This window comes from Ornithodoros turicata, chromosome 5, assembly GCF_037126465.1.
Source record: "Ornithodoros turicata isolate Travis chromosome 5, ASM3712646v1, whole genome shotgun sequence".
NCBI lineage: Eukaryota > Metazoa > Arthropoda > Arachnida > Ixodida > Argasidae > Ornithodoros > Ornithodoros turicata.
The window spans coordinates 58,092,101-58,118,860 of NC_088205.1; the positions used below are offsets into that span (position 1 = coordinate 58,092,101).

At 43.3% G+C, this 26,760-nt stretch overlaps 1 protein-coding gene across 4 annotated transcripts in view; it reads right to left on the reverse strand.

Moving 5' to 3' along the window:
• Window positions 1-23,928, reverse strand: part of LOC135394504 (la-related protein 1B-like) — a 64,482-nt gene extending 40,554 nt beyond the window's left edge. Inside the window, exons 1-6 of one of the 4 annotated variants that reach the window (XM_064625276.1) lie at window positions 23,718-23,928; window positions 9,863-9,921; window positions 6,925-6,984; window positions 5,093-5,161; window positions 4,094-4,238; window positions 3,084-3,266 (exon numbers count right to left, since the gene is read on the reverse strand). In XM_064625276.1, the coding sequence (XP_064481346.1) occupies window positions 3,084-3,266; window positions 4,094-4,238; window positions 5,093-5,161; window positions 6,925-6,984; window positions 9,863-9,921; window positions 23,718-23,922 (721 nt within the window). In that variant the 5' untranslated portion in view covers window positions 23,923-23,928. Of the gene's footprint in view, window positions 1-3,083; window positions 3,267-4,093; window positions 4,239-5,092; window positions 5,162-6,924; window positions 6,985-9,862; window positions 9,922-20,765; window positions 20,866-21,214; window positions 22,278-23,717 lie in introns of those variants that run through there. The other 3 variants (XM_064625275.1, XM_064625274.1, XM_064625277.1) reach the window with 3 other exon arrangements.
• Window positions 23,929-26,760: the final 2,832 nt, after the last annotated feature.

Genomic DNA, 26,760 nt, shown 5'->3' on the forward strand with positions numbered 1-26,760 from the left:
AACGATTTGGAGAGGGAACTCCTCCCTTACTTCTCACGAGTGCCTGGGGCATGAGAAGCAGACGTTTGTGGAGAAATAGACTCAATATTTTATAAAAGAGAAGGACAATGTTGACAGGCTTTTATTTACACAAACAACAGTAGCTGGCTTGCCGACTGCAGTTTATCGGGCACAACTTATTCCTGCAAAAGTTTTGTAGCAGTTGACTTTGCAATCTCCAAAAAGTCCTCTGAGAAAATCTGGCTGTGACAAGATCCACTCCTCTGACACTTTGTCAAAACAGCATGCCCCGAGAGTCTTGTCAGACATGGAGACACGAAACTGTGTTCTTGTTTTCTTCACGATGCTGAACTGCCGCTCACATTCAGCATTGCTGTGTGGTATGGATAGATAACGAGCATCAAATTGGTAATGCAGCTGGACGTCAAAAGCCCATCTGGACTTCCCAGTGAGCTCTGACGAAGCAGTTGGGCTCTCAACCCTGCCAGACTCCTCCACATAACACGTCACAACAATCCGGTACAGCAGTGCCTGGCTATCGTGCTGCCATTTCATACTGCGACCGTGAAAACTGTTTCAGCGCGCTTACCATGTGCTCTTGTTCGACTTAGTCCAATTTCACAGACAATGGCAATCGTCAAGCACATGCATACCTCTTTGCAACATCAAAAGTCAGATGTCGCATCCAGAAAAGGTGGAGAATGTATGATGCTTGCCTTTCTGGGACTCTATTACACGTTCGAATTCAGTTGTGCATTGCCTGAGAAACACTTGTAGATACTTCTTCCACTTACGCAGAGGCATGACCAGCAATATCAGAGGCAAAAATACGGCAGAGACCTACTGTGGCTCATCATTACCATAAACAGCACTGTCTGCACTCATCGCTCAGAAACTTGAAGCTGCCCAGAAAGTGATAGCAATCGGGTTGAGATTGGATTGAAGTTTACATCTATGAGGCAAGAAGCAGGTGTTTCAATAAATACAGGAGGGGAGTTTCGAAAGATACCGCGTTTTCCGGGAGGCAGAGATGTGATTGGCCCAAACCATTTTGCTGCACCTTCTAGAGCAGGAAAAAATCGTTTTGGAGCAACAAAACGGTGGTTTGGAGCAGATATGCTACATTATCATGAGCAGTCATGTACACTTTATTTTAAATATACTTTCAAAACAGTCACGGAGATGTGGTCACCGAAGCCGAAACCCAACTCCTTGTAACAATTGTCATGTGCTGCAATCAGCTGAAATAGCTCACGTGTAATTACAAAATTTAGACCAGGATTTTCAACAATATTCGCAAACAGCGATGGAGCAGTGTGAAAATTTGAATATTTCCTATTCATTTTGTAGAGGAGGTGGTGTTCCTCTACATGAGTCCTGACCAGCGATGATGGAATGTCCCAGCGGGCAGATGGTCGTGGCCTCACGCTAGGACGCTAGGACTGCCTTGCCAGCGCCGTAGTGCGTGGCAGCAGAGGCACCTCTTCATTGTCTTCCACGGGCCGCCACAATTTCACGAGCACGGCCTCAGTGATTCTTCTGGCTGATTCGTCTGGAAGCACAGCTTCCAACATGAACTGTCTCGTTCCTATTTCCTTTTATTAAACTGTCGTTATACCATGCACACTGGCTATCTCAGCGTCGAAACCATTGTGGAATGTCGGTCAAGGGTACGATGACTAAAGGCAGAGTCGCGTGTGTTCGCACTCTCATGGTGTTCACAGCATTTGTGGAAGAGGGCAACACATTGGAGCTGCATCGCACCAAAGCCGATATGCGAGCGACGGCACATCCAGCATCGCTATGCGAGTACTCTGAAACGTAAACTCCGTCATTATACGTGGGTCCTTTCTCCATAGAAGCAATGCATATTTTGACAGTCAAAGTGAACGCAATCGTTGTACAAGGTACATCATTCTACGAGGGATCATTATGTGCGGTTTGACTGTGCTCCTACAGTCTAGCTGCAGCACCATTCAACACGAGCTACACGAAGGTGACTGTGGAATTGCAAAGTGTCGATTCTGTGTGGAAGCGTTTGTGTTGTGTCCAAGGGTGAATGCAGATACTGAGAATGACACATATGCACCAAACACTTTCAGATAAATGCTGTAGATGCCTGCGGTAGTAAAAGAGCAGCATTTAGAAAGGTGAACCTGTTTCACCCAAATACACGGTGGCAATTGCCGTCTCCACTCTACTCGTGCTTTCAAGAAAGTGTGCAATTGTGTCCCATCTCAGGGCCGTCAGCGTTGTGAACCACTGCTACGCACATTCTTGCATACTGTGCAATACCAAATACTTCTCTTGTGCAACAGCATCAGAATTGAGCAAAAAATTAAATTTAGAAACTTAGCAGCTAAGAACAGAGTCCTCGAAGCAACAACAGCAGTAAGGATTATCAAGGAACCCATAAAGAAATAGGGTGATCCATACAAAATGCTTCTTGCCTATCTGTGAATACCTTCTAAAATTGGTTACAGCCTTGGGGTACGTGACTGCAACCAATGTGTCCCATATCAAAAGAAATGACGCTATCCAAGAAGAGAGACTGCAAAACTAAAGAAATCTCAAGATCATCTCAAAGCAGAGAAAAAACAGACAAACAATACGAGGTTCGGGCTCTCACTGATCTTGAATAGGGTCCTTGACGTCAGAAGAAAAGACAGCTCAATAGGTCCAGCATCCACACCACATTCCTACCCGGTGGCAAGTGATCTTCACTGAAACTGCTCACATTCTGTCTCACTCTCTCGAGCGTGACGACTGACGAGCAGTTAGGTGATACTACCGAGCTCTCTGATACTCAAATGCATGAAAGTCTGAGCACCTGCCCTGTATGGCTCACATGCACACCAGAAAGTGAATCTGAGTCCCACTAAAACGATTTTCTGAATCATATGCTCCTGTAGGACAGGACATGTGGACTGTCCAAGGTGTGCATGACTAGGGGTCTGAGGGGTCCACAGGGGCAAGCCTCACGCTTCTCAACATGGCCTACATTTTACAACAAGGTCAACATGCAACAGCAACTGCATGCTTGAGCCCCTGCCACTCCATGGGTGGGAAGCACGTGTGTTCACCTTTGGGGTGAGCATCATCCGGGACGACAGCGGGCCCGTCACCACCACCACCACCGACACCACCACCAGTTTCACTGCCCTTGTCCTGAGAAGCAGCAGCAGGCACAGCAGAGCTTTTACCTGGTTTTCGCCTTTCTGCCTTCACAGGTTCGATGTCCAATGGAACCCACTTCTGCTTGTTGCCTGGGGAAAAAAGATGAAAGCGTTACATACAGGAGGCAAAAAATGCAAGGAAGTTTGACCACACACCACCTGCCTACTTACACCACAGGCACCTTTATAGCAATGCCAGAGGACACTCCCAAAGGTCACATGTGCTTCAACTAATATAATTTCACAATGCCAACCAAGAGACTAGCAGTGGTGACAACACGCACGTTCATTAATAAAATGTTCAATCATTTGTCAGCCCTACATGGTTTCTTTGGCTCCGCAGATACATCGCGTCTTCTTGTAACGTTTATGGTTGGACCCTTGTGTTTCGGGTCTTACGTTTTCAGGAAAGCTGGGGGTATAAAATCGGGTGTCATTTCAGGAGCAATAAAATTAGGGTAAAATCAGTCTTATAGGTATATATTTTTGGGTTTGACCCAAAAATGACCCAAAATGATGCCAATCTGGGGATAAAAACAAGGGGTAAAAAAGCTGGGGGTAAAAACAAGCGAGTGCTTTCTTGCACTTGTTTGCCATGGACAATGAACACACTGACTCCTTCTGAGGATCTGAATAATGGTTTTGGGACAAAAATGTGACTGTTTGCCTTTCATTAAAAATGTTGATTTATTCATTTAATGTCTCCTAGAAGTGCAAAAAATTGGTTCTGCATACTGTACTGGCCTTTCTCGATTCCTTGTTCTGGAGGTTGGCCTTGTTTAAAAACAACAAGCAGATTCTAGGCAACAGATAGGTTGCAAAAAACATGGAACAGAGAGAGAGAGAGAAAGAGAAAGAAAATAAAGTGAGAGAGGGTGAGAGCATATGAAGAGTGCAACACTGTTTTCAGTAAATACCTTTCTTTTTACTCGAGCGTGGTGTGGTGCTGGCTGAGTCTGTGCTGGGCGGTGCATCTCTGTTCTCTTTAGCAGAGTCATCTTCATCCACCAGCACTGCATGACCATGACCATTGGAGGCCACTGGACTTGCTTCTGACTTTGTCTAGGGGAGCGAAAAGAAACACACTTAAGCAATGACTTGAAGGGAAACATTATTTATTTTTCTCTACACTGTATTGGTTGGACCACTCATAACTTCTAAGGACTATAGCTTCTCACTGTTTTAACTGCATAATGTGTTCGGAACAGCATTGTACAACACGTATCATTCAACTGCAAACCGCACATCACTGCACTGGTGCTGCAACTGGTGACAGTGCACGAGACTTTTTTTATTGTTGTTGGCACGGCTTGCATCCTGCTATATATGTGAATTTACTAACCGTCTACATCTGACCACATTTCAGAGCGACAGCCAGAGAAAACAGCTGCTTCACACCAAGGAGCCGGCAAAAGTTCAAGAGTAGAGAACAGAAAGCAACCATTGCTGTCACATTGGAGAGTTCTGTCACTGGCAGTAGGGATAACAATGCTGGGGTAAATCTGCAGGTTGATAGTCTTAGTAATCGTCACCACTGCTAACGCCACGGGGCAGATCCAGTTGGGCATGTGTACTAGCAGCAGATGAGTAACAACAGAACCTACAAGGTCCCTAGAAAGGGCCACCCTTGTGCAAGCTCACCAGAGACGTTGCACAAAATCATGAATGGGATTACCCGGTCCCTTTTCTCAATCTTCTTTGAGGGGAGGCTATTTCTGGGTGGACCACAGGGTAAGCTACCATAAGAACCTAGAGTTCGTTTTTTTAAAGTCCCCATCATCACCACCAGGGCGCTGCATCATCCGCATCCAAAACATCAGCAAAAAGCTGACAGTACCAGTGGTTGATCAATGGGAGAGAACACATGCACTGAACTTTCACTCTTTTAAAGAGAACAAGATCAAAGGTACGCTCACATCTGACGGCTCGAAATTATGCTGGTGTAGGTGACCAGACATCTCTTGTAGACCTGGAAGTTTGGCATGCTGCAACAGAAATGTAAACTAGGATGACACTTTTCCCATTCCAATCTCTGAAATTGAAGTTTTTTTTTAACTATTTTATCAGGGTGTCTACCAAATTGTAGCCTCGAAATTCCCCGACTTTTCCAGGTTTTCACCAACTATTTCAAGCAAATTCCCTGAACAAAACAGAAAGGAACTTGGTGCCTGCTCCCACGTTTCAATACAGATCACTCATAAAAGGGATCATTTATCAAATAATTGAACAATGCACGATCATTTATAAACTTCAAACTGACATACTATAAATACATGTTTCTCCTTGCTGTTTACAGGGGTTGGGAAACCACATTCAACCCACTAAATGTGTGGCTCCATTTAATACATTGTAACCCATGGATTCAACACACAAAGTCCCACATTTCTCATTTGAACGGTTTCTTAACTGTAGGTTTTTTAAAACTGACATTTTGGAGCCACTGCTGATGCCGTACAGCGCTGAGGTGTCGGGAAACAGACGGAAAGTGACGTTTTAGCTGTGCACGCTAGCCGAAAGTACCCGAAGGTCACCATAACGAAGGCTGTTCTGCGGTCATCAGCTCCTTTTACAACCGCCTGCGTCGTCATAGGACCGGAAAACTTTCTCCAGGAGTAAGACGTCACTCCAGAAGCAAGCGAGGAGGTGAAGAGTTGAGCGCGACGAAGAAGCTCGCCCACCGTGCAGCCTTCGGAGTGCAATAGCTTCGTAACACGGGATCGCAAAAACATTTTTATGCGCACGTTTAGCAGATATAAATCAATGTTTACAACATTATTTCTTCACAAGTTTGAAAAAGGTTTCACAATCTCTTTAAGTAAAATTTTTTTTTTCCTGCAGTGGGGAGACATAGTATTGTGCCTCGTTTATGACCCCTGTCTTCTTGTTGAAGGTCACTTATTAGTAGGGTTTCCAGTTTTCGGCAGATATATTTTCCGAAAGTCGGCGGAAAAAAACGCAGCAGAAAGAGATGAAGTATGGTGAGGGCTCCTGAGAAAGTGTGCTTCAAAAACACGCAAGTATAGTTTCCTTGCATTATGCGGAATCGCTCAGTAGGAAATCAGAAGAGTAGCCAAAAAATAGCCAAGCAGCCAACTCGGTTTTTAAAACGCCAAAAGACGACGAAAATAGCCCAATTTGGCTACAAGTAACCCAATCTGGCAACCCTGCTTTTGGAAAGCAGCATTTTATTACACTGAAGCACAGTCTGCAAGGCTATCCTGGGCTGGGCAGAACTTAAGTATTACTCTAGTGGCCGTGTCTCTTGTGACATTTAGTTCAGATGCTAATGGAAATTTCATAGCGAGAATGCTGGATGTGAGCGTCATAGGTCACGGTCAGGATACATTTGCCAATCACAAAGCACCCGTGTTGGAGTAGCAGTGATTGCTCACTGGATCAGTTGTATTACTCTTTGGTTTAAATCAACAATTGCATCGGGGAGTAGGGCAAACGAGCATTCTGGAAGCTAGATGGTAAAAACAGGGATGCAGTGTCCTTTCTGGTCGTAGTACGACTGTTACTGGAAGACAACAGTAACCACCTGCCACCGTGCACTAACGACGCAAACAATTAACAAAAGATTTTAGTTGAACTAAATGCTTCTACACTAATTCCATTCTTCCTGTCAGTGTTCCTTTGCATGTGAAGTGGAGAATAAAATGTGTACTTTTACATTCTCTTGCCTCACAAAAGCTGATCTTTAAAACGATAAAAGTGCTTCCACGCAGTAGATATAGACTACACTTACGTCGTTTGTGTGTACCTCTCCTAGTGTCGGCCAGTCACTCATATCTGTGATTTCGTTGCTCTGAAAAAAAGGGAAAAAAGTAACTTTACCACACAGTTTTTATTTGCAAGATACTGAATTATGTGTCATTATATGACAAACCGAAACGGGCCCTGACTGTTCATACACAAACCTACTACTATACTATTAAGGGGTGCCTTCAAGTTACATGACTCACATAAAAATGGGACAAAAGGGGTGTAAAAGGTTATATGGCACCACACTGCATAACAGTACTTTGGATGATCACTTCCAAGGTATAATGATAGTTGCATTGTGTAACATTCAGCTGAAATAGATACAAGGTGTCCAGTTCACAGTTCTTTAGTGGCATTCGGCAACATTTAGAGCACAGCCAACAATCGAAACCAAGTAAAACTAAAATAGTGATGTTTCTGTTCTCTTCTCATGTCGCGTTAATATGGTTTCGATACTGTCTGCAACGCCACGTTCGACCGTGTCGCCATCAGACGGAAGGAGCTGAAACACAGGTATAGCAGTTTTTTTGTTATTATTCTTATTTCCACGATTTATCCGCAGATAAACGGGCCAAGTGGTAGTATCGATATCAAATTTTGGTGCATAATACGTCCTCTAACATCTACTTTAGCTTCCTGACACTGTTTTTATATGTTTTATCTCCATTACAAACCCCAAAGTTTATCTTTTACACCCTGTATATATAGAGAGAGGCTTTTTTTTAGCCTTTATGGAATTTTTATAAAAAAGCTATGAGAGCAGCATAGATGTTATTTTTGCAGTCGAGTTCTACGGCCAGGCAGACGGCCTCTCGAAGAAAGTGTGCAACTACAAGATTACTGATTACCTAAAATTTGTTAGTTACCTTTTTAATTAGGGGATTTCGGGCAAAAGCAAGATAGAAGATTGAGAAAGTTGTCCTAGTTGCAAACCATTTGACGTTTAACAAAACCTGAACACACACGTGTGCTAAACTAGCCATCCCTGAATTTTGATAAGCAAATGAGCAAAACTGAAACCGCAGCAACCGGGAACACAGGGAGTACAGCGCTCAATTCATGTCAGACGGCCACGTGATTTGGAGTGACGGAGATGATTGGAGTAGGTGCCGCTCAGCTGGACAGATAAGCCTCTGTCGGCGAGGGTAACGCTCTCCTCACGCACGTTTTTTTGGTTTGGGCTCATTTCCATATCAAAATTCAGGGATGGATATTTTAACGCACGTGTGAGTTTCAGGATTTTTTTAAACGTCAAATAGCGAGAATAGTCCCTCAATCTGCTATCTCGCCTTTGCCTGAAATTCCTTAATTAAAGCATTAATGAATTTCAGGTAATTAGTCATCTTGTAGGATCATACTCTCTTCCAGAAGAGGTCCGCCTGGCCGTAGAACTAAACTGCAAAAACAACATCCGTGCTGCTCTCAGTTTTTTTTAAAATAAAAATTCTGTAAAAGCTAAACAAAGAAACACCCTGTATATCGGGGCCACCACATTGTGCCTTCAACCAGTCAAACTAATGCTGGGAATGCATCCTTCAACATTTTATCACTGCAAGTGACATAAAAATTGCAGGAAAGACACATCTATAGAGCTTATCCCTGCACTTCTATGGTCCTGTACAGAGCTGTGAAGTAATTAACTACAAGTAATCAAGTTACTGTACCCAAATAGAGTCAACCGTTGATTTGTGAATGGGGACTGTTCCTAGGAAAATCATTCACAAATCGAGGTACGCAAACACCTTGTGACATAGGATAACATTAACAACACATACTTAGTTAAGGGTAGTTAGTTAGGCACTTTGTTTCTGAAAATAGTCTGTAATAATACGTCCTTGACTTTTGTGTTAATCTTGCTCAGAAGAGATATGTCATCTAATGCTTGTCTCGTCATTCATACTTCGAAGCACTCTACTGTGGATATGGTTTTGCTCATGTGCGACTCCAAGTGAGACAGGTCTAGCACACTTGCGCAGAACGGTGGACAACTCTGATATCTCGAGGTTTTGACAGCAGGACACAGGATGACATTAGTGACCTGAATGACTGTAGTGCACATTTTGATTCGAGGTCGGAACTGATTCGTCCCTGAATGATGCGTCTCACTGTTTGGAAATTGAGGGAGGAATACAAGGAAAGGTTTTCGTTCGAGAACGAACCGTTTACAAAGCGAGGGAATTCGTAGATCCAGGTTTCATAAATCGAGGGATGACTGTACTTGTAATAATAATTAACTCTAATTGTAATTTAGCTATAGTTTGTCGTAACTTGCACTCGAAGGACAATTACTTCCTGCTGCGGTTCACGAAATTCTGTTCAAAATTTCTGTTTACACTACTGTTTCTTTCCAAAGGCTGACGTCTTTCTCCTTATATCTGCTGGTCTTGCACAGGTTTCAAAATTAATTTGAAATATATATTCAAATATGCTTTTGACTTCTCATGTGGACACTCATCGCACCAAACAAACAGTGTTGATTTCTAACTCCTGTCCTCATAAATTTGTTTCATAGTGGTATGTATGCATCACCGTATATGATGTCTACCACCTTTAGTAGCAAAGAGCGAGAAACTTAATGCCAATGGTAGATGCACTTTCTTTCATACAGGTGTGCAGCTTTTTGCACAGAGATTCGTTGTTACGTTAACTTTGTTGTTAACTTGTTAACTATGTTGTTACGTGTGTTCTTGTTCGTCACGTAAATTATGAACTTCCAGCATATGCCAGATATTGCCAAAATTATTTTTCACAAGTAACCATAATTGTAACTGAATTACATTTCGGTTTGGTTTCTGACACCTTTACACGAGTTGTCCTTTCTCTTTGTATCAAATACACGAGAACCAACACCTGGCCCTCCAAAATGATAGGAGGCTCATTGAAATGGCATACAGATGAAGAAGTGAGAAAAGCTAACATACCTTTATTGTTTTCCTCCTATCTGGAGCTGGAGACACATGCTTCTTTGTTGCAGGAACACCTGCGTGAACAGAGAAATAATTAAACTTATGCCGGAAAAGAGCAATGCATCAAACAGATAATAGCACAATGGGCCTCTCTCATATTACCACACTTAATGCCCAACATACAGCACAACAGCGATATCCCGTCAGGACTCAGTGGTGCTTCTGCGGGAGATCGGAGGTACACGCTCATCGCAAAGCAGAACAATACCAAAGCTGGCAAAATTGAAACTCTGTATGCAATAAAAGGACAACTAAAAAAAACCCAAATTAAGAAAACTTTGAGTGAATATTTTTTTCTTGAGAGACACGAATGCAAAATGTGTAAAATACATGTATGTGCCTACTCAACATGTATATGTGCATGACTTCAACCCCTTTTTCAGTATAATAATGTACAGGGTTTTGGTGCAGAAAAAAAAATCTTTTTTTTTCATCATCATTACTGTTCAACCATCAAAATCTGAAAAAAAAAAAAACTTTTTTTTTTCAGACTTTGATGGCTGAACAGTAATGATGCCAGCTAGGATGAAGTCACCTGTGTGTAGTGTAGCAGCCACGATCAGGCTTATCATGCTGCTAAACGAGCACACTCTTCAAAATAATGTCCTAGATGACCAGCATAATATGAATTCAGGGGTTTCATACAGAAAATTTTACACAAATTGCAGGGACAACTCAAGGATTTTAAGCATTCCAAAGGGCAAAATTCAAGGAAGGTTCAAAGATTATTTGATGCTTTTCCTTCACATTTTGAACAATGTAATGCATGACAGAGCTTGACATTAACATCAATTTTATGTTGTCATGTGCATACCTTTGCTTCAAGTATGCGTTCATTGTTTCATCAAATACATAGCAGCAAGACTGTGCTCTGATTTCTTCACAGCGTCTCAAACTTGGGAAGCAAAAAACGTCTGTATCTACCATGACATGCCATGTACACATATCTTTTCTCACTGCAAGTCAAGCTCCTGGTGGTTTCACTAGATTTCACTATATGAAAACATGAGCAACATTTACAGAGGGGCTGTAAGAGAAGTGGGAGGAGCTCCTGCAACAAGACCATGCTTCCTACGTGCCTCCTCAAGTATTCCATATGAGAGGAACTTCGTGCATTTTCACACCAATGTCATTCCCAAGGTTTGGTTTCCCGGTGACATGTAACCAGCGATGGAGAGCTGCCCTGATTTGCCGCAGCTCGGGACATGTGCTTCGAGCGCCGTAGATGACTCTTCAACGCTGGTTCACCCATTGTGGAGACGCTGACTGCCTCCTCGTGTATTGCGCACCTTGCTCGGTGGGGATTACTTCGATCTGGTGTGACCCAGCAGCGATACTGTTTTGTGTCCTAGCCTCGCAGTGTGGAACTTGCACTTTTCGCATAGCGTTTCCTTAGACCAAAATTCGGAACATGAGACACAATGAAAGTTGCATAGAGATGTGAACCATGACCCGCAAGCTTTCGTGTGTGCGAAACAGAGTGTGCCCAACATGGTCCCGTCATCAACACAAACCACAAGAGGGCACACTCCTCCCTGCAAAGGCTTTACAACTCTGCATCACTTGCATTGTGTTGATCTCGGTTAAATTAACTAGCTCTGGTCACATTTTCGAGAAATACAAGGAGTGAGGCCTGCATTTTAGGGGCTTTGATGGCCCTTTAAAAACTTTTTTTTGAAGAAATCGATTAAGAAAAGGATTTCAAGGGCTCTGTACAAATCCTGTGACTTATTAGCATAATGTACACATTTTTCCAATTATACAATGCTCAGTAGCACTGCTGACACAGTCACACGAGGCAGGAAGGACATGGCTTTCAAACAGAAGTCCAAGCTGAAGTGTGCATCAATTTAAGCTACACGATTTGTATGTGTATGTAGAAAAAGGGGTCTGATCTAACTGTCCGCCACATTGACACACATGCATTTCCCGTTTCTTCCCCTCTTGTAGCGGGTCAATAAATTGCAAAACAGACCTATATGTTCTGTGGAAAGTACATTCTGATACAAAAATGTCACTGCAGAACAAAGCATTAAAAATGATACAAGGTGACTTATCCCCTTATTGTGTACACAAGTTAAATTTGCATATAAGCTTAAAAATGTAGGTTTCTTCGAAGGCAAAACACTCCACAAGCACTAGAATCTAGACCATCTCGTCATACAGGGTACCACAGTGATCGAAAAATAAATAGAAAGAAATAGGCAAGCTTTCACAATAGCTGCATAAAAATAGCCGTAATAACCCAGTAATTGCCACTCATCTGCGATAACGAAATATTTAATTACGGAAAGACCAGTAGCCGCTGCTCTACACAAAAATGTAGGCTGGCAAGACGCTCAAAAGCATAACAGGCTGAGTTGGAAACATTCCAACAGTGACACCATGACGATTTTAGGCACACCCAGACAGGCTCAGAAGCAAAAACGAAGATGTGGAACAGCAAGGTAAGAAACCAGGCACCCACAGATAAGATTCACACAGATAAAGCGTGAGCTGTTTACTTATGCAGAGCGCTATCCACAACTTCTTCGCAACGCATGGGCAGCATTGCACATGGAGGAAAGCTCGCGTTGCGACCAAGAATGCGGTTGTCACGGGTGGTCTACAGCCAATTACGTGTGTAGCATCGCAACATGTGGAAGCATAGGTAATTCTACATGCACTTTGTAGGAATCTGGAATGCTCAGTTTAAAGCAGGAAGGCTTTATGCAATATCAAGTATGAAAGGAACATTTTTCACAGACCACGGTCACGTGGTGCTCACAATGCTTCCTACAGTGAAAAAAAATGTCACATTGATTGCTCAGCTTACTTTAATGCACACATCAAAGGAGGCGCTGTTATAAGGTAGCGTATGAGTTCTGAACTCAATCTTCCCTCAAGTAGGTATGAACAAATATCGGAAAATAAGAGTTCAAATTACATTTTGTGCCTTGTACCAGCCTTTTTTTCTATACAACATCACACTTTTTTATTACAAGTAACTGCTACATATGATGCAACATCAGTTTTCCTGCTTCCCAGACATGCATTAAGACCAATCTGTGTTGCTGATACAAGAAAAGCCTGTATTTTGCAAAGATATCGGTGACACCCACACATGAAATTTTCCTGAGTTCTTTGAGGAACACACCCATCTGCGATTGCCATTTTGTGTCAAAAAAATATTTCGCTTCACAAGTACTGCTGAACTCACTAAGATGAATATGCATCTAGCTTGACTGCAACTTTCTGAACACTGACTATACCCCTAGTCAGAACCAAGTCGACAGCAATAATTAGGGAGGTTGTACATCACTGTCTGTAACATGTGCAAACCTAACAAGGACATTAACGCAAATTATGTTCTCCATTTCCAGATGCAACAGTGCAAACGGACAGATTAGAAGAGAAATGGAACACAACAGGATAGCACAGATTGCTGTGCCATTGCTGTGCGCAAAAGATTGCTGTGCGCAAAAGAGCATGCTCTGTGCTGCACAAGCATCCTGTGACACAGCACTAAATGATGTAAATCAATTACAAAATACTTGAGTTTGCCTTTGTCATACTGGGAAAATGGGCACAATAATTATCTGCATATTCCTGTAGGAACAAGTCTATAGATGCCATGCATTTCTTGTAGAGAATTCTAATGTAGTTTATAGTGGTGGTGTTTTGGTGCTTTATGGCACATGGTAGTTTACAGCGGTGCACACATAGAAAAGGTAGGTACACTAAAAGGAAGAACAGGACATGAATGGTGTACGGTTCTGCTGCACAAATGCTTTCATAAAAATGTGATGAGTAGTGAATGCTAATCCTTTGCACGCACGAAGCAGCATTCCTGCACAGTTTTCTACCAATGTTGCTACCAGCCGGTAGTATGGTATCATCACTTTCATCATCAAAGCTCATCCTCAATTTTGGGGGGCCATCCTATTTCTGGTTACTGCAGAATGGTGATAATTCTACTCTGACAAGCTTGTGATATGCAAACATGGGAGAGCACCACATCACCTACTGATTTTTGGTGTCTACCAAATGTTTTGAGGCCACTCTGAGCACCTCCCAGTAGAAAGCATGTCCTAATTATTGATGGAGTTAACAGACAACATTGGGCGAGTGCTTATAAGTAGGGAGTGACTTCTTCGGGTTAAATGCCTTTCTGAGGTTCGGGGGGTATAAATAGGGCGATAATTGTGCCTTCTGGTGTTATCGGGTGTTTTGTTTCTCCTCTTGTCTATTAAGCCCTTTCTTAATCTCTCTTTTTTGTTTTGTTTTTTTGCTGTTTTTTGCGGGATCGTGACCTTCCAGCGGTAATCCCCGAAGACATAGACAGTGCTGACACACATGGGTGTATTGCTGGGAACGTAAGTGACCCATCCTTACATGTGTTACGAGTGTGGAGTTACCTTCAGTGGAAACGCCACTTGAGGATTTCATAGTAACTGGAATTCGGGGAGAAATCGGGTTTAACCCGAATTGATTGGAGGTCAGTTTGGGGGTGGGGGGGTGGGGAGGAATAACCAGGCGGAATTGGGTTTAACCCGAAAAAGTCACTCTCTACTTATAAGGTGTCTTGGAGTAAATACTGTACGTGAGTTCATTTTTGTTTGACAAGCACCGATATTTGCCAATATCTTATTCTGTATGGGTTCACATCCACAACAATGTTGTTGCATCTACATACTTATGTGGCACTTTGTAACTGCATTAACTTTCCTGCCTTCCCCCTTTTGCAAAAAAAAATAAAGGATATTTAGTTTCTCAGCCTCCACACAAGGGAGTGGAATAGAACAAGGAACTATGAATAGTTCCGGAACACTGAACGGGATGGTTTGCTTTGACAGACCAAATCGTATATTTTTGTTGGAAAGGGTAGCGCATCATATACTTTGCCAAGGTCCCGCGTTATTTCGCGTGAAGTCTAAGCGTAGGTATATCTTAGTATCAGCATCACAAAGCACTGGAATATGCACGTTCTGAAATCCCCGCGTACAGAGACGTATCCGCCACGTCTCGAGACAATGCTGCGGCATTACGAGGGTGTTCCCATCCGCTGCATGGCCAGGCAGCGGCCTCACTGCCTCCTGTTGACTGCGTTCTTTGCTACCACTCGACCACCCCAGAATGTACATCATGTAACATCACGTGATCTGCCCGCACTGCAGGCTTGCATGGCAAAATAGATATAACTTTGGAAATACCATGATTTTGAACGAACATCTTATGGGACAGCTGTTTGGTGCAAAATGGCCCTCCCACATACATTTCTTTCAATTAGCGTAGGGAGTGAACTATCCCTTTAAAGAGACAGTTTGGGCCCAAACCAATGCTAAGGAAATGCAGTCACACGCATTCGTGTGATACTCCGAGTCGCTGTGCAAAATACTTCAATTAAATTTGCAGCCAATTATTGGTAACTCCATTTCATAGTCTGCGTGTTCGCTATTGTGACATCACTGTCAGAAGCTTCTTTTTGTTCAGAAAGGTAATTAAGCTACAGACTATTGACAGAACTCACTCACTGCATAAAATACGCGCGGTTTCACCAACGCCGATTAACATTTGAACCGAGGTGAACAGTCCCTTAACTCGAATTTAATGCTTAACTTGGCCTCACTGAAGGGAGTCATTGTCACAGAAACATTCATGATGTCACAAAATAATGTTTGTAAAAAATAATTGAGTGTTTATCTCAGTTCAAAGTTAACCAGCGTTGGTGAAACCGGGCCATAATAGCTCAAAACCTTCTTAATCATCCTTATCTGAGTCGTATGCCATTGCTCTTTCTGCCAAACAACTGCCAAGGTGCAAGTCATGGAAAGGTTACTGAAAAAAGAGTAAATAAGTTACAGCTAGCCTGTAAAAATAGCAGCCGTGTTACAGCTACCATTACCACATTAAGGTGACTCGGCTACTTTGTTACATTTTAGAATAAATGTAACTCTAAAGATTTGTCTTCGTGCTTGTACTGTCCAAGCATAGTTAAGTATACTGTGTTATAAACACATTATTTCTTATGGGCCAGTCTAAGGTCGTGGGAGTTTGTCTAAGGCCATCCTGGCTGTGTACAAATTAATTAATTGTGGAATTCCTGGTTGGGAAAAACAGCAGGGCGTTTGAAGTCTTGATAAAAATTGTGTGGGCGTGTGGGAAAATATGGCAGTACCTGAGTAACTTGGTTGGTTACATTTTACAGTTACTTTAACCAAAAGTGGTAACTGGTTAGTTAGTTTAGTAGAAAAGTAACTAGTTACTGCAAAAAGGTACATATTTGTAACTCAAGTTACTACCCAGGACTGCAATAAGCTCATGCCTGCTTCACTGTATTTTCCAGTGCTGCATATGTTTTCTTATTTTTATCTCAATAACCATGAAACTCCAGTGGATGAAGTTTAACACATGACATCTACACGTAACGCACACTAGAATATAACTTCAGTGTCAAAATTAGTTTGCAGCCCCATACCGTCTCTTTATCTATGTTAGTGGGAAACAATAGCCACAAGTGCATAAAAGGTAGCCTTAAGATTTCCTTTTCATAAACAATAATAACCGAAGCCTAAGCTCACAGCAAATGCAGATTATGGGTCTACAGACAGAATTATCTTCATTGTCAGTTCGGCTTTCCTGGGAATAAAACGTGCACCTTGCCAAGTTTTCTCAGTCATGCAAGGTTCAAACAAGAAGCTTAAAGATTATTCTAGCCCCTTAGTACAAATGCACATACAAAGGAAGTGTGCCAGGAACTGCTCGTTTCAATTCGGAGACAAGAGGCTGTGTAACAAGGCTATCCACGTCAGCTTGCAGGTTACTATACTCTTGTGGAGGCTCCGAGAACATCTGTTATGAGTTGCACCTTTGCGTTTGACCCTCTCTGTACAATGTTTACTACGCCGATCAGGACGACTAATCTGACGGAGAAAAATGTTGAGGCACCAAAATGTGCATAAATGTAACAAAACAATGAATGTCAGATCTTACGACACTACTGACTTGTACATTACGTCACTCAGCTGAGTGTTACACCACAGGCATGCACAAACAATTAAAAAAAAAAACATGTTTTACTCACAAACTGCTAAAAAATGCTGAAGACAACAAAAGTAGCCAGAGAAGAGAGGTACACAAGTACACTCTCAAGGAGCATGTCACAGCTACTTCACATATTTTATTTTGCTTGTGGTTCCACAATAAGTAACTCTCAGCTACGTGCATGTTCGCATACTACGAGGGAGCAAATTATGCAGCAGTACCACATCACAGAGAAGAACAGCAAGTGGGGCATATTATGAACACACAACCTCGCCAACAAAACGTTTTGCCACACCAGCCAAAAATATCGTGTCCTTCACAATTAGCCAGTATCCTTAGATTCTAAGGATATATTTTGGTAGGGTTGGGCAGATCTTCAGGCTTAGAAGATCCACCCACCCCAACCCTACCAAAATATACCGATTCCCCCAACCTCTTCCGTGAGGGGGAACATTCCAACAAAAACACGAGCACAAGTGTGTCTACTGCTGTTCACAGAGGATGTGCCACAGCAGTCATGGACACACACTGTTATCCATTTCGTTCAGTAAGTAGTGCTTATTACTGTGCTCAAATGTAGTCACAGGTGCAACATCACGGGTCACAGCCACGTGAGGTTGACAAACTGCTGGGTAGGTAACCGCACCTAGTGACTGTGAGCAGCTGTTGCAAGCTGTAAAAACTTAGTCATAAAACAGTGCTATAAAATAGAGGGGAAACAGGATGAAAATGAAGAAGGACAAAACTTCTATGAACACACACAAACGACTCAAAGTATACGCAAGATGCTAAAGAAACGTCATTATGTCGAAACTTCTTTTTTTGTCCAAGCATACAGGAAATTCAGCTGAAACATTTCAGTCAAACACCAGTTACGGTAAGTCCTAGGTGAAGTGGACTGAGGCATTGGTGCAAGAATCTCGTAATCTGGGTGACACCTGCTTTCGCTCTAAAGGCACACAGAGTGGAACAAAGATCGAGTAAATGTTGAAATAGAATTAGGATTTAAGAATAGAAAATCAGCTTTGCAGGGCTTTAAGTGCACATAAGAAAAAGAGGAGGAAAGTAAGTAGAATCTGAAGACAAGCTATCTGCACGGGACCCACGTTCCTGTGTGGTTTTCTTATCTTCACTGCAAAGATTTAGTTATGTATCCTTGGTATAAGGCCCCATCAAAAGTACAGATTTGAGTAGTACAGTAAAGCAACAAGCTGTTTCTTGCAGTCCCATTATGCAGCCACAAACTGCATGACCTAACGTTACAAGTATTTTGATGATATACACTATTGGCCAGCAATACAAAAACTGGTCTTTGTCTGCGTCTGGACTGAAACATTGCGATTATGGCTATTTTCAAGGTTTCTGCACTTATTGTGCAGTTCTGTGTCAGAAAATCAGGAAGTGCAGCTTTCATATATTTTGGGTCATCCATGCTGTCCAGGGCACGAAGACAGAAAACCAGGTGCAGCAGGTGAAGTGCACAAATCTGATGACCAACACAAGGATTATTCACTTTTAAATATCAGTCAGGGCGGTGATGAAGTACTCACAAGGATTAGAGAAGACCTCCCATTAGGATGTTTTCACATGACGTCAAACGAACGTGTTTGGCTGCCATGGTGGTGGTCACTTTTTCGGCGCAGCTGTCGAGATCATCTAGCATTTGCTCGAAAATGAAGCCGAGAATGGTGTTTTGAAATCCGGTCGCATCCGTATCCTTCTTTTACCCCTAGCACACTTCGTCATTGTCGTTCTCACATTTTCCTTTACGAAAACTATGGTTGTTGCACTGAACAATAGCGCAATTTATCATCTTTCAATCCCGATAGCGCGAAAAGTAACCACCAGTGGGAGGAACTTACGAGCATCCCACTTCACTGGCACATCACAATGTGACGTAGGTGAAAACTCGCTATACGGGGAAGTAGTACAAAAGTGGTGTTTAATTCATGTATATTGGGAATATGACAAATTAATAATATTGTTTGCAAGGACAAGTTAACACATTACACTGCCCAAGGGCCCAAGCAAGAAACGCAATAGTCTCGCATTGTCAGTCAATTGGAATAAATGGGGGAATTTTAAGTGACAAGTTTTAAGGGTGGAAACATGTAAACAGCTGAACAAGTGAAGTCAGGCATTACTGAGAGCCTTGAAACTTGGAAAGGGGGGAGGTGGGTGAGAAGCCAAACACAGAGGATTATAGCTGTATTACTGTTTGGGGACGAAAGACACCACCAGCAGAAAAATGATTGACAGCGATCAGTGCTTCCCACCTGCCAAATATAAGGATTCTGCTGTGTTCAGCAATATGAAGCTCACAAAGAAACTTCAGTACAACATAACACAGCTGCAAGACTTTTTCAGCTATCCTTGCAATGCAGTATTCCCAGACGTCAAGTATTCCCGGAAGTTAGATTAGATGATTCTTTTATCTAGACAGCTTCAAACATTTCAGTGCAAATATGGTTTTACCCAAGGTTATCACACGTATCAAGGTCCAACCCCTGGCTTTCCCCAAAGCACTTTTTTTTTTTTTTTTTCATGCTATGCTGACTAACAATCGGGTACTACCAAGCTGACTTCATGGATGGCCAGCAGAAGGGAGAGGGTGCAGACTAGCTGGTGCATAACAATTAAATAGCTACAATTAAATCGCTGAGTCTGAGAAGTTTGTCCTGTCATTTTCCATAATGTGAAAAGCCTGAGTGAATGTCATACTTTGTCATTTTCATGTTCTGTGTCTCAAATTTTCTTCTTTTTTTCCTTTTGTGTCCAATTTAACAGCTTTGCAACCGTGTTGATTGTGTGAAGGCTCAATACCTCAATTTACCAAAATAGTACGAAGGCACGCACAAGAAAATGAGAATGAAGATGTATGTTACACAAAGCTGGTAAGTGTGGTGTTTCCCTCTCATATGTGGAATTATTGCTCCCAATTCAATATCTTTCAATTGGCATCCAATATTAGAAATGACACAGGGATACCCAAGGCAATGTCGCAATGTCACCATGGCGCACGATGGGCCCAAGAGCAATTGGTCCCCCAAATTTGGAACACAAGGCAGACACTAGACTATTGATCCGTAAACTTCCAGCTGCATTTCCTCAGCAACAACACAACTGCAGTTCAGCACCACTGCACAACTTCGCAATCATTACCAATATGGTATCAAATATATTGAACATTACAGATGCTAAGTGCAGAAGCTGTGCACTGCTGCTGAGGCTTGTCTGTTTGCAGGTACACTGCCAATAATACTGCTAAGTATACTTTCCGACCAGCCAACTTTGCATCTCTCAAAGGGCTTTGTGCGGCTAAACTTAAACTCTGTGCTTAACACGCTAATGTACTCTCCATGAAGTTCAGTACCTGCCAGCCTGGCATAACACTCACAGGTCACCACAACACAACACCACAACCGCGTAACATATTACAAAGGCAAGTACAAAGAAAACACCCGCTTTACTCATTAAAGGCAGCTCTTATGTCCGCCATTCATGAAAAAACGAGGCCGACACGTAATATCACTTGCATCACGGGTCGCCCATGCAACTGATTTCAGCCAATACAACGTCAAATGGACCAAAACAATAACTGGGGCCGCTGCGATAGCCGCGGGCTCTCCCATCGTTATTTTGAACAAACGACATGTGGTCTACGCAGAAACAGATGTTTGCATAATAATACCGTTGGCTATGTTATCCAGCGCATGGCATGCGTAAAATAGGATGTATATCCACATCCCCTCTCGAATTAACTCGCCCTTGAGCACGGGCCAATGTTTTGGTGATACGGAAGAGAACGCGTCGAGCTGTCGGGTCCGTAACCAACCTCAAGCCGACGACGGCGAATCCACGATGGTTTCCGATTCGAGGAACAGGGTAGTTTTCGTTGGTTACATCACTACAGCGTAATAACATTGCTCATTTTCAGCCTCGAAGTACGTAGTATCACGAGGTCTGGCCATTTTTTGCCGGCACGCCGCTAGCACTGCACTCCAGAGGGAAAAAAAACTTCCCTGCTCAAAAATGATGCTCATCATGAAATTCAATGAATTTTGTTAGAGAAGCGTAACTGAATGATCAAGTACATGCGTAAATTAACTATAACTGCGCAAGTATTTAAAAGACACAAGCTTGCAGCTCCACGTGATAAGCCATATGACGCAAATAGTGATATTTTTTTGGCTAACCTAGGCCTACTGGGCCCTGTAGGCGATGTAAACAACGAAGTGGCATCTCAAGCTGTGCTCTGCAAAGGACTGCGCGCACGTGCCTTACCTTCTCGAATGACGCTGATTCTTGCATCCGTGGTCACTTTACCACTAATCACATAAGCAGCATTCCTGTTCATAGTCCACGGATTCACTTTAGGCGGCGGAGCGTCGATATATTCCTTTGGCTTATCCTTTTTCACACACAATTCCTCATTCTGATCAACATCCCCGTTCTGGGTGCCGTTATGTAATTTCACATCACTTCCTGACATGCAGTTCGTCGGCGAAGGGTTTTGAACCATATTGTGGTTTAGGCCTAGCCCTTCCGTAACACTGGCATTGCTTTCCGCGTTATCTGATGATCCTGAACTGGCGTTACCGTTGTCGGAAGAGTCTTGCAATCTTGAATTGGACAGCGCCTTGGCGTACGATGGACCACTTTCTTTGGAACCTTTCAAATCCGCGACGTTATGTTGATGATCCGCGTGGTTCGCTGCCACAGAAGTCGCCATGACGGCACGTTTTCACCCAGTAGCGAACCTGGCGGCAGCTTCCGGAGGTCGCCTGCCTCTCGGGGATGTTTTTACTTTGTTGGTTCCGCGAGAGTTGCAAGCTTCAAAGGACGGAAATCGCACGACTGCGGTGTACACGTGGAGTTTCCTAGCTCTCCACAGCAAACACAAGTTGTGTCACGAGGGACGTACGGTAGGGAAGGGACTGGACATGGCCACAGCTCAAGATATGTCACGAACACGTCAGCAGCTCTGTTGCCTTTCAGGGGGCAGGGACGCTTTACTACAAGCCACAGGTTGTAACTTAGTAATCACACCACAATTCGCACTATCCTAAGTCATACGAACACTGTCTTGCACTGAAAATATATTCGAAAACTTATTTTCTCCGCTAGGCCTGATGCGAGCACTGAAGGTCGAAAGATCGTCGGTGTCGTATACTTTCTCCGAAACAGCAGCAACAGTCGCTGGTTGATGATGGGCTACAAATATTCGTAGCGATCTCAATAAGTGTCAAAGCACGTCACCGTCTCAGGACACTGAGGCTAACATGGCACTCAAGAGGGAAAGCGCTGCCTTCCACATGCTCATGCCGCCGTAAAAAAATAAATAAACGGACGCACAGACAGGCCGTACTGAGTCTGCGCGGCTTAAAACGAAAAAGAGAAAAAGCGACTCGGAAGAAAGCAGGGGAAAGAAAGGAGACGGTGGAGAATAAAAGATGAAAAAAAGCAAGAACAAACATGCCGTCGAGAAATTAATAGAAAGAAGTTCCAGAAAAGTGTATAAATCGAGCAACTGGTTTTTGCTGCTGAGTTTTTTCTTTATTTGCTCCGTCCTGCTGGTGAGGGGGTGAGGGTAGTACGTAGTCTACTACTACGAACGGAGGGGCAATAGCAGACGCCGGTGCGAGCAGACGACAGACGGCAAAAAATTATGGACGGTGTCGTTCGTTAAAAAAGTTCAGTCGTCTTATGAAGGGCAGTATGAGCTGAAATTTCTTTGAAGTTGTCTTTGGAAGAATTGGAGTGTAGCAGTAGTAATTATTCCTGTAGTTACCTCGCTTTCGTTTTTCTTTTTCCCCTAATTCGGCGACACGGAGACAGGAGGGGGTGGTAAAGAAAGATGGTGGTGTTGCCTCTGAGAGCTTCATCGATCAGTTACTTTTCTGAAACAAGGGGTTTTGCATCTCGGAAACAATCAGTTCCCTCTCCCCTCAAGTATCCGCAGTTCGTTAAAGGTACTCTGATATTTTGATATATTCGTTGCCCATTTTGGGGAACAACATATTTTTCGACACGTGTACAAAAAAGACCTATTCGAATCACTTGCAACCAGCAGTAGCGTCAGCACTTTAGGACACCGTTAACGAGCTTATCCTTGTTTCGTACTTTACCACTTCTTTTGAAATGCGTAAATTCAGACATTCATTTAAATCACGTTACTTTCACGCTATCATAGTTTTCCCTTCGACATAAAAATAAGTTTCACACGACTTTATTAAAAATAAGTCGACACAGTCATCATTTCGTTAACACGCTCCCTGTTCGCTGTTCGACCTTCGACGTCAAAGGAGCGAGCGCTCCGGTTGTTCCTATTGGCTCCCGTAGGCACGTGACCTCTATCGTGGCCGCCCCCGAGATGCCCACCCGTGGCGTCACAACAGGGGAAGCTTCGGTATTCACGCTGCCGATTTTCTTTCCGCTTATCACCTCCTTTACTGTAGAACTTAAAGGGGCAGTAAAGTGCAAAAATGCATCCTCGCGAAATGAAATATGCCGTTTCCTTGACATCAACACAAAAGGAACGACAAATTTTTGCACTTTACTGCCCCTTTAACGCAACGTCGAGTATACGGGAGAAGGAGGAAAGCAAGTTGGAGTAACGGACTTGTGAGCAACATATTTCTCGAGTATCGGATGTGAGACACGGGAGTATAAGGAGTCCACATCGATTGAAACAACCGTTTTTTGCACGTATCTGGCATGACATTGACGATGGTCAGCGAATGGAAGGCCGGCGTACCGAAAACATTAACCTCTTTCGTGTACTCACCGTAGTAGATACATCCATATGGGCGACGTCTCCTTTGGTGGCGATACTTCGGGTTTTTATGTAGCGAGGCAACGCACCGTCTGCTTCGCGCAGGGCGCCTCGTATTGTCGTATACGCCACGTATACGATTAGCAGCTGCAGATAATGCGCACGGAGTGTAACGTTCCCTTATGCGAAATGTCGTGAGGGAGTACACACGTTTCATGTAAGGTGCTCGCTATAGGCGAACTGTCATAGAGGGTGTCTTTTTTTTTTTTTTTTATCCTCACTGACTGACATGACTTTCTAAGCAACTAAAGGAAAATCAGGACAGGACGGGAATTATGTGAGCCCCAGGGTGGCTTCAGGCAGGGGCGCCGCTAGGCAATTTTTCAGGGGGAGGGGGACAAGATCTCGGACCCGGGCGCTACTGCACAGTCCCCCCGGGAGAGGGTGTCGTTCTACTACTCACGCTTGCGCAATAAGCGCTCCGAGTGTATACCATCAGTGACGTCCGTCATTAGAACGCTTCCGCTACTGTCTGTGCCTCCCGCAACTTATTGGTGTCTGAGATGTTGCTATTCGTTGAATTACCAGAAGTTACACGGCCAGAGAGCCGAGACTTTTAGTTGTCATTTTTAGAGATGCTGATCGATTCACCTCTTTGAGCGTGGGTCGTTCCTCTTGCGCGGGACCGTTCTCATTTCCTAAAATTAATAAAGGTGGTCAAATGTTAGCAGAAATTAGCATTACGAAGCATTAGAATTTAGCATTAGAAATTACCAGTTTTGCTTAATTTCAACAAAACTCATTCCTGACATTCGGCACTACTCGACTCCACGTCTTTTTGCTTGTCTGCTCCTCTTCTTCGTTTGTGTGCGTATGTTGCAGCTGGAAACTAAAAGCAACCGACCGCTCGCGTTGAAGCAGTGTAAGCAATAGTGAACATGAACAGCAGGAAGAAATAAAAAGGGGGAAGAATTCGAAAGTACCGATAGCTTAGACTGGCTACGGCATGCACATAGGCGGGGGCCGAGCGTGGATTATATTATCGCCAATTTATTAACACGTACATTGTTATATGGCCAGAGCTTTCATTGCTTGGACACTGCAGCACATTATTTAGGACTGGTCGTGTGCTGTTTGCGGGCGACGTATCGAAAAAGAAAAGTACAAGGAATACGGAGGGAACTTTCAGAGATGTGCAGCCTTGACCACGTCGGCAGGACTCTGGCATAAAAAAAAGGTCTGAGATAGGGGAGGTCTAGTGCCCCCCCCCCCCCCTTAACGGCGCCCGTGGCTACAGGTAGAATCACCGGTTGAATGCGCCCTGACAGCATAGAATTAGAGTAATATTTAGAATAGAATAATTATTTCAATTTGGAACGTATTTTTACAGTGCCGTATACTGCAGGTGTCTGCGCGGGATTGTCATTTCGGGGGAATAGGACCCCCGTGTCCGCTGGCTTTTCGGGCGTTCGTTTTTTTTTTTTTTTTCCCGTGTTTTGGTCTTTTTGGCAGGTATTTTGAGGTGATGCAAGATATTTGGGGGGCGTTACGACCATGTATGTGTGTGTGCTGAAAAAATCACTGTAGGGTACACAGTAGATCATTTTACACCTTTATTTGCTCAAAAAAGGTGCAATCTTATAAAAACACCACTTTCTATTCCGCAAAGGGTGCAAGAAGAGCATTACGAAAGGTGTAATATCGACATACACCACGTTTTATCCAATGCCAATCATTAAGGGTATAAAGTGGGGTGTTGAAACAGGTGCTTACCGTCTAATACACCTTTTTTACACTCCATTCGAATTGGGAATATGGTGTTAAAAATTGTGTTTTATTACTTGAGAGAGAAATATTGCTGGTTTCACAGCTCAGCTCAGCAAGTAATCACATTATAGACGATAACCAGTGTTAAAAACATAGTATTTGACAGGGAAGGATGTTAGGTATATAGCTGATATCTTTGAGTCGTTGCAAGCGTCGGTGTTAATTGCAAAAACGCATTCCCGTCACCGTTGCAAACGTTTCCCGCCCCACCACATGTAACGAACGTGCCCCAACAAATTGTATTTCAGTATATGATCCATCCCGCACGCCAATATAGGCTACTGAGGATGACCGAGGTCTCTTCAAGCCTCGGCACTCACGTTGGTCCCACAGTGTTACCAAGCAAACGAGGCGTGCCTGCGACGCATTGCGCTGCGGTTTAGGTTCTACGATGTATGTCTAACTGTATGTCTCGGCCACTGGTCTCGGCATGCTGCCGCAGAAGCTTCTATTACACTAGCTAGGGAATATTTGCCAGCAAGCAATTCCATCATAAAAGGTGTTTTCAATAGAATGCTCCCCTTTGAAGGGTGTTTTTGTTTTTAAACGCCCATTATAACAGTGTTTTATTAGGAATACACTTAAGTAAAGTGTGTATTAGAAAACACCCATCATTTGAGTGAAAAGGCAACACCAAAAGGTGTGCGCCATGGGACAAGCCATTTACACAAAAAAGTGTAAAAAAGTTTACTGTGTACTGTCGCGTTACTCGGTTGTATGGCGTGTGAGGCTCGTGCACATGACGTCACGCACAGCCTTTGAGCGTATTGGAGCCACGTGACGCGGGAAAACATGGGCATGCATCACAGGCGTCTTACTGTGGGCCGAATGAGGCAGTAACGCGTGTGTTTTTACAACTTCCTCACGGCATGCCCTCCTGCTGTGACTCCGGTGCGGCAATACGTTTCCCAATGTGACGTGACCAAACGTGACTCACTGCACAATCCCCAACACGTGATGTTCTCACGTGTCACCACCACATGGTTGCCAGACTGGGCTTGTGCTACACTGAAATTGTGAAACCACAACAGAACGCTGCGAAAAAAAAAAAGACTAACGAACACATTAATTGCTTTCAATAAAAATAATGTCATTAAAAAAAAGAGAGATACGACAGACATTTAACCGCCAAGATGGCCGTATGAAGCTACCGTGTTTCACACAATAGCCGAAGATGCAGCCTTTTTTTGTCTTTATTTTGACAGAATACCAGTTATTGTAAATATTA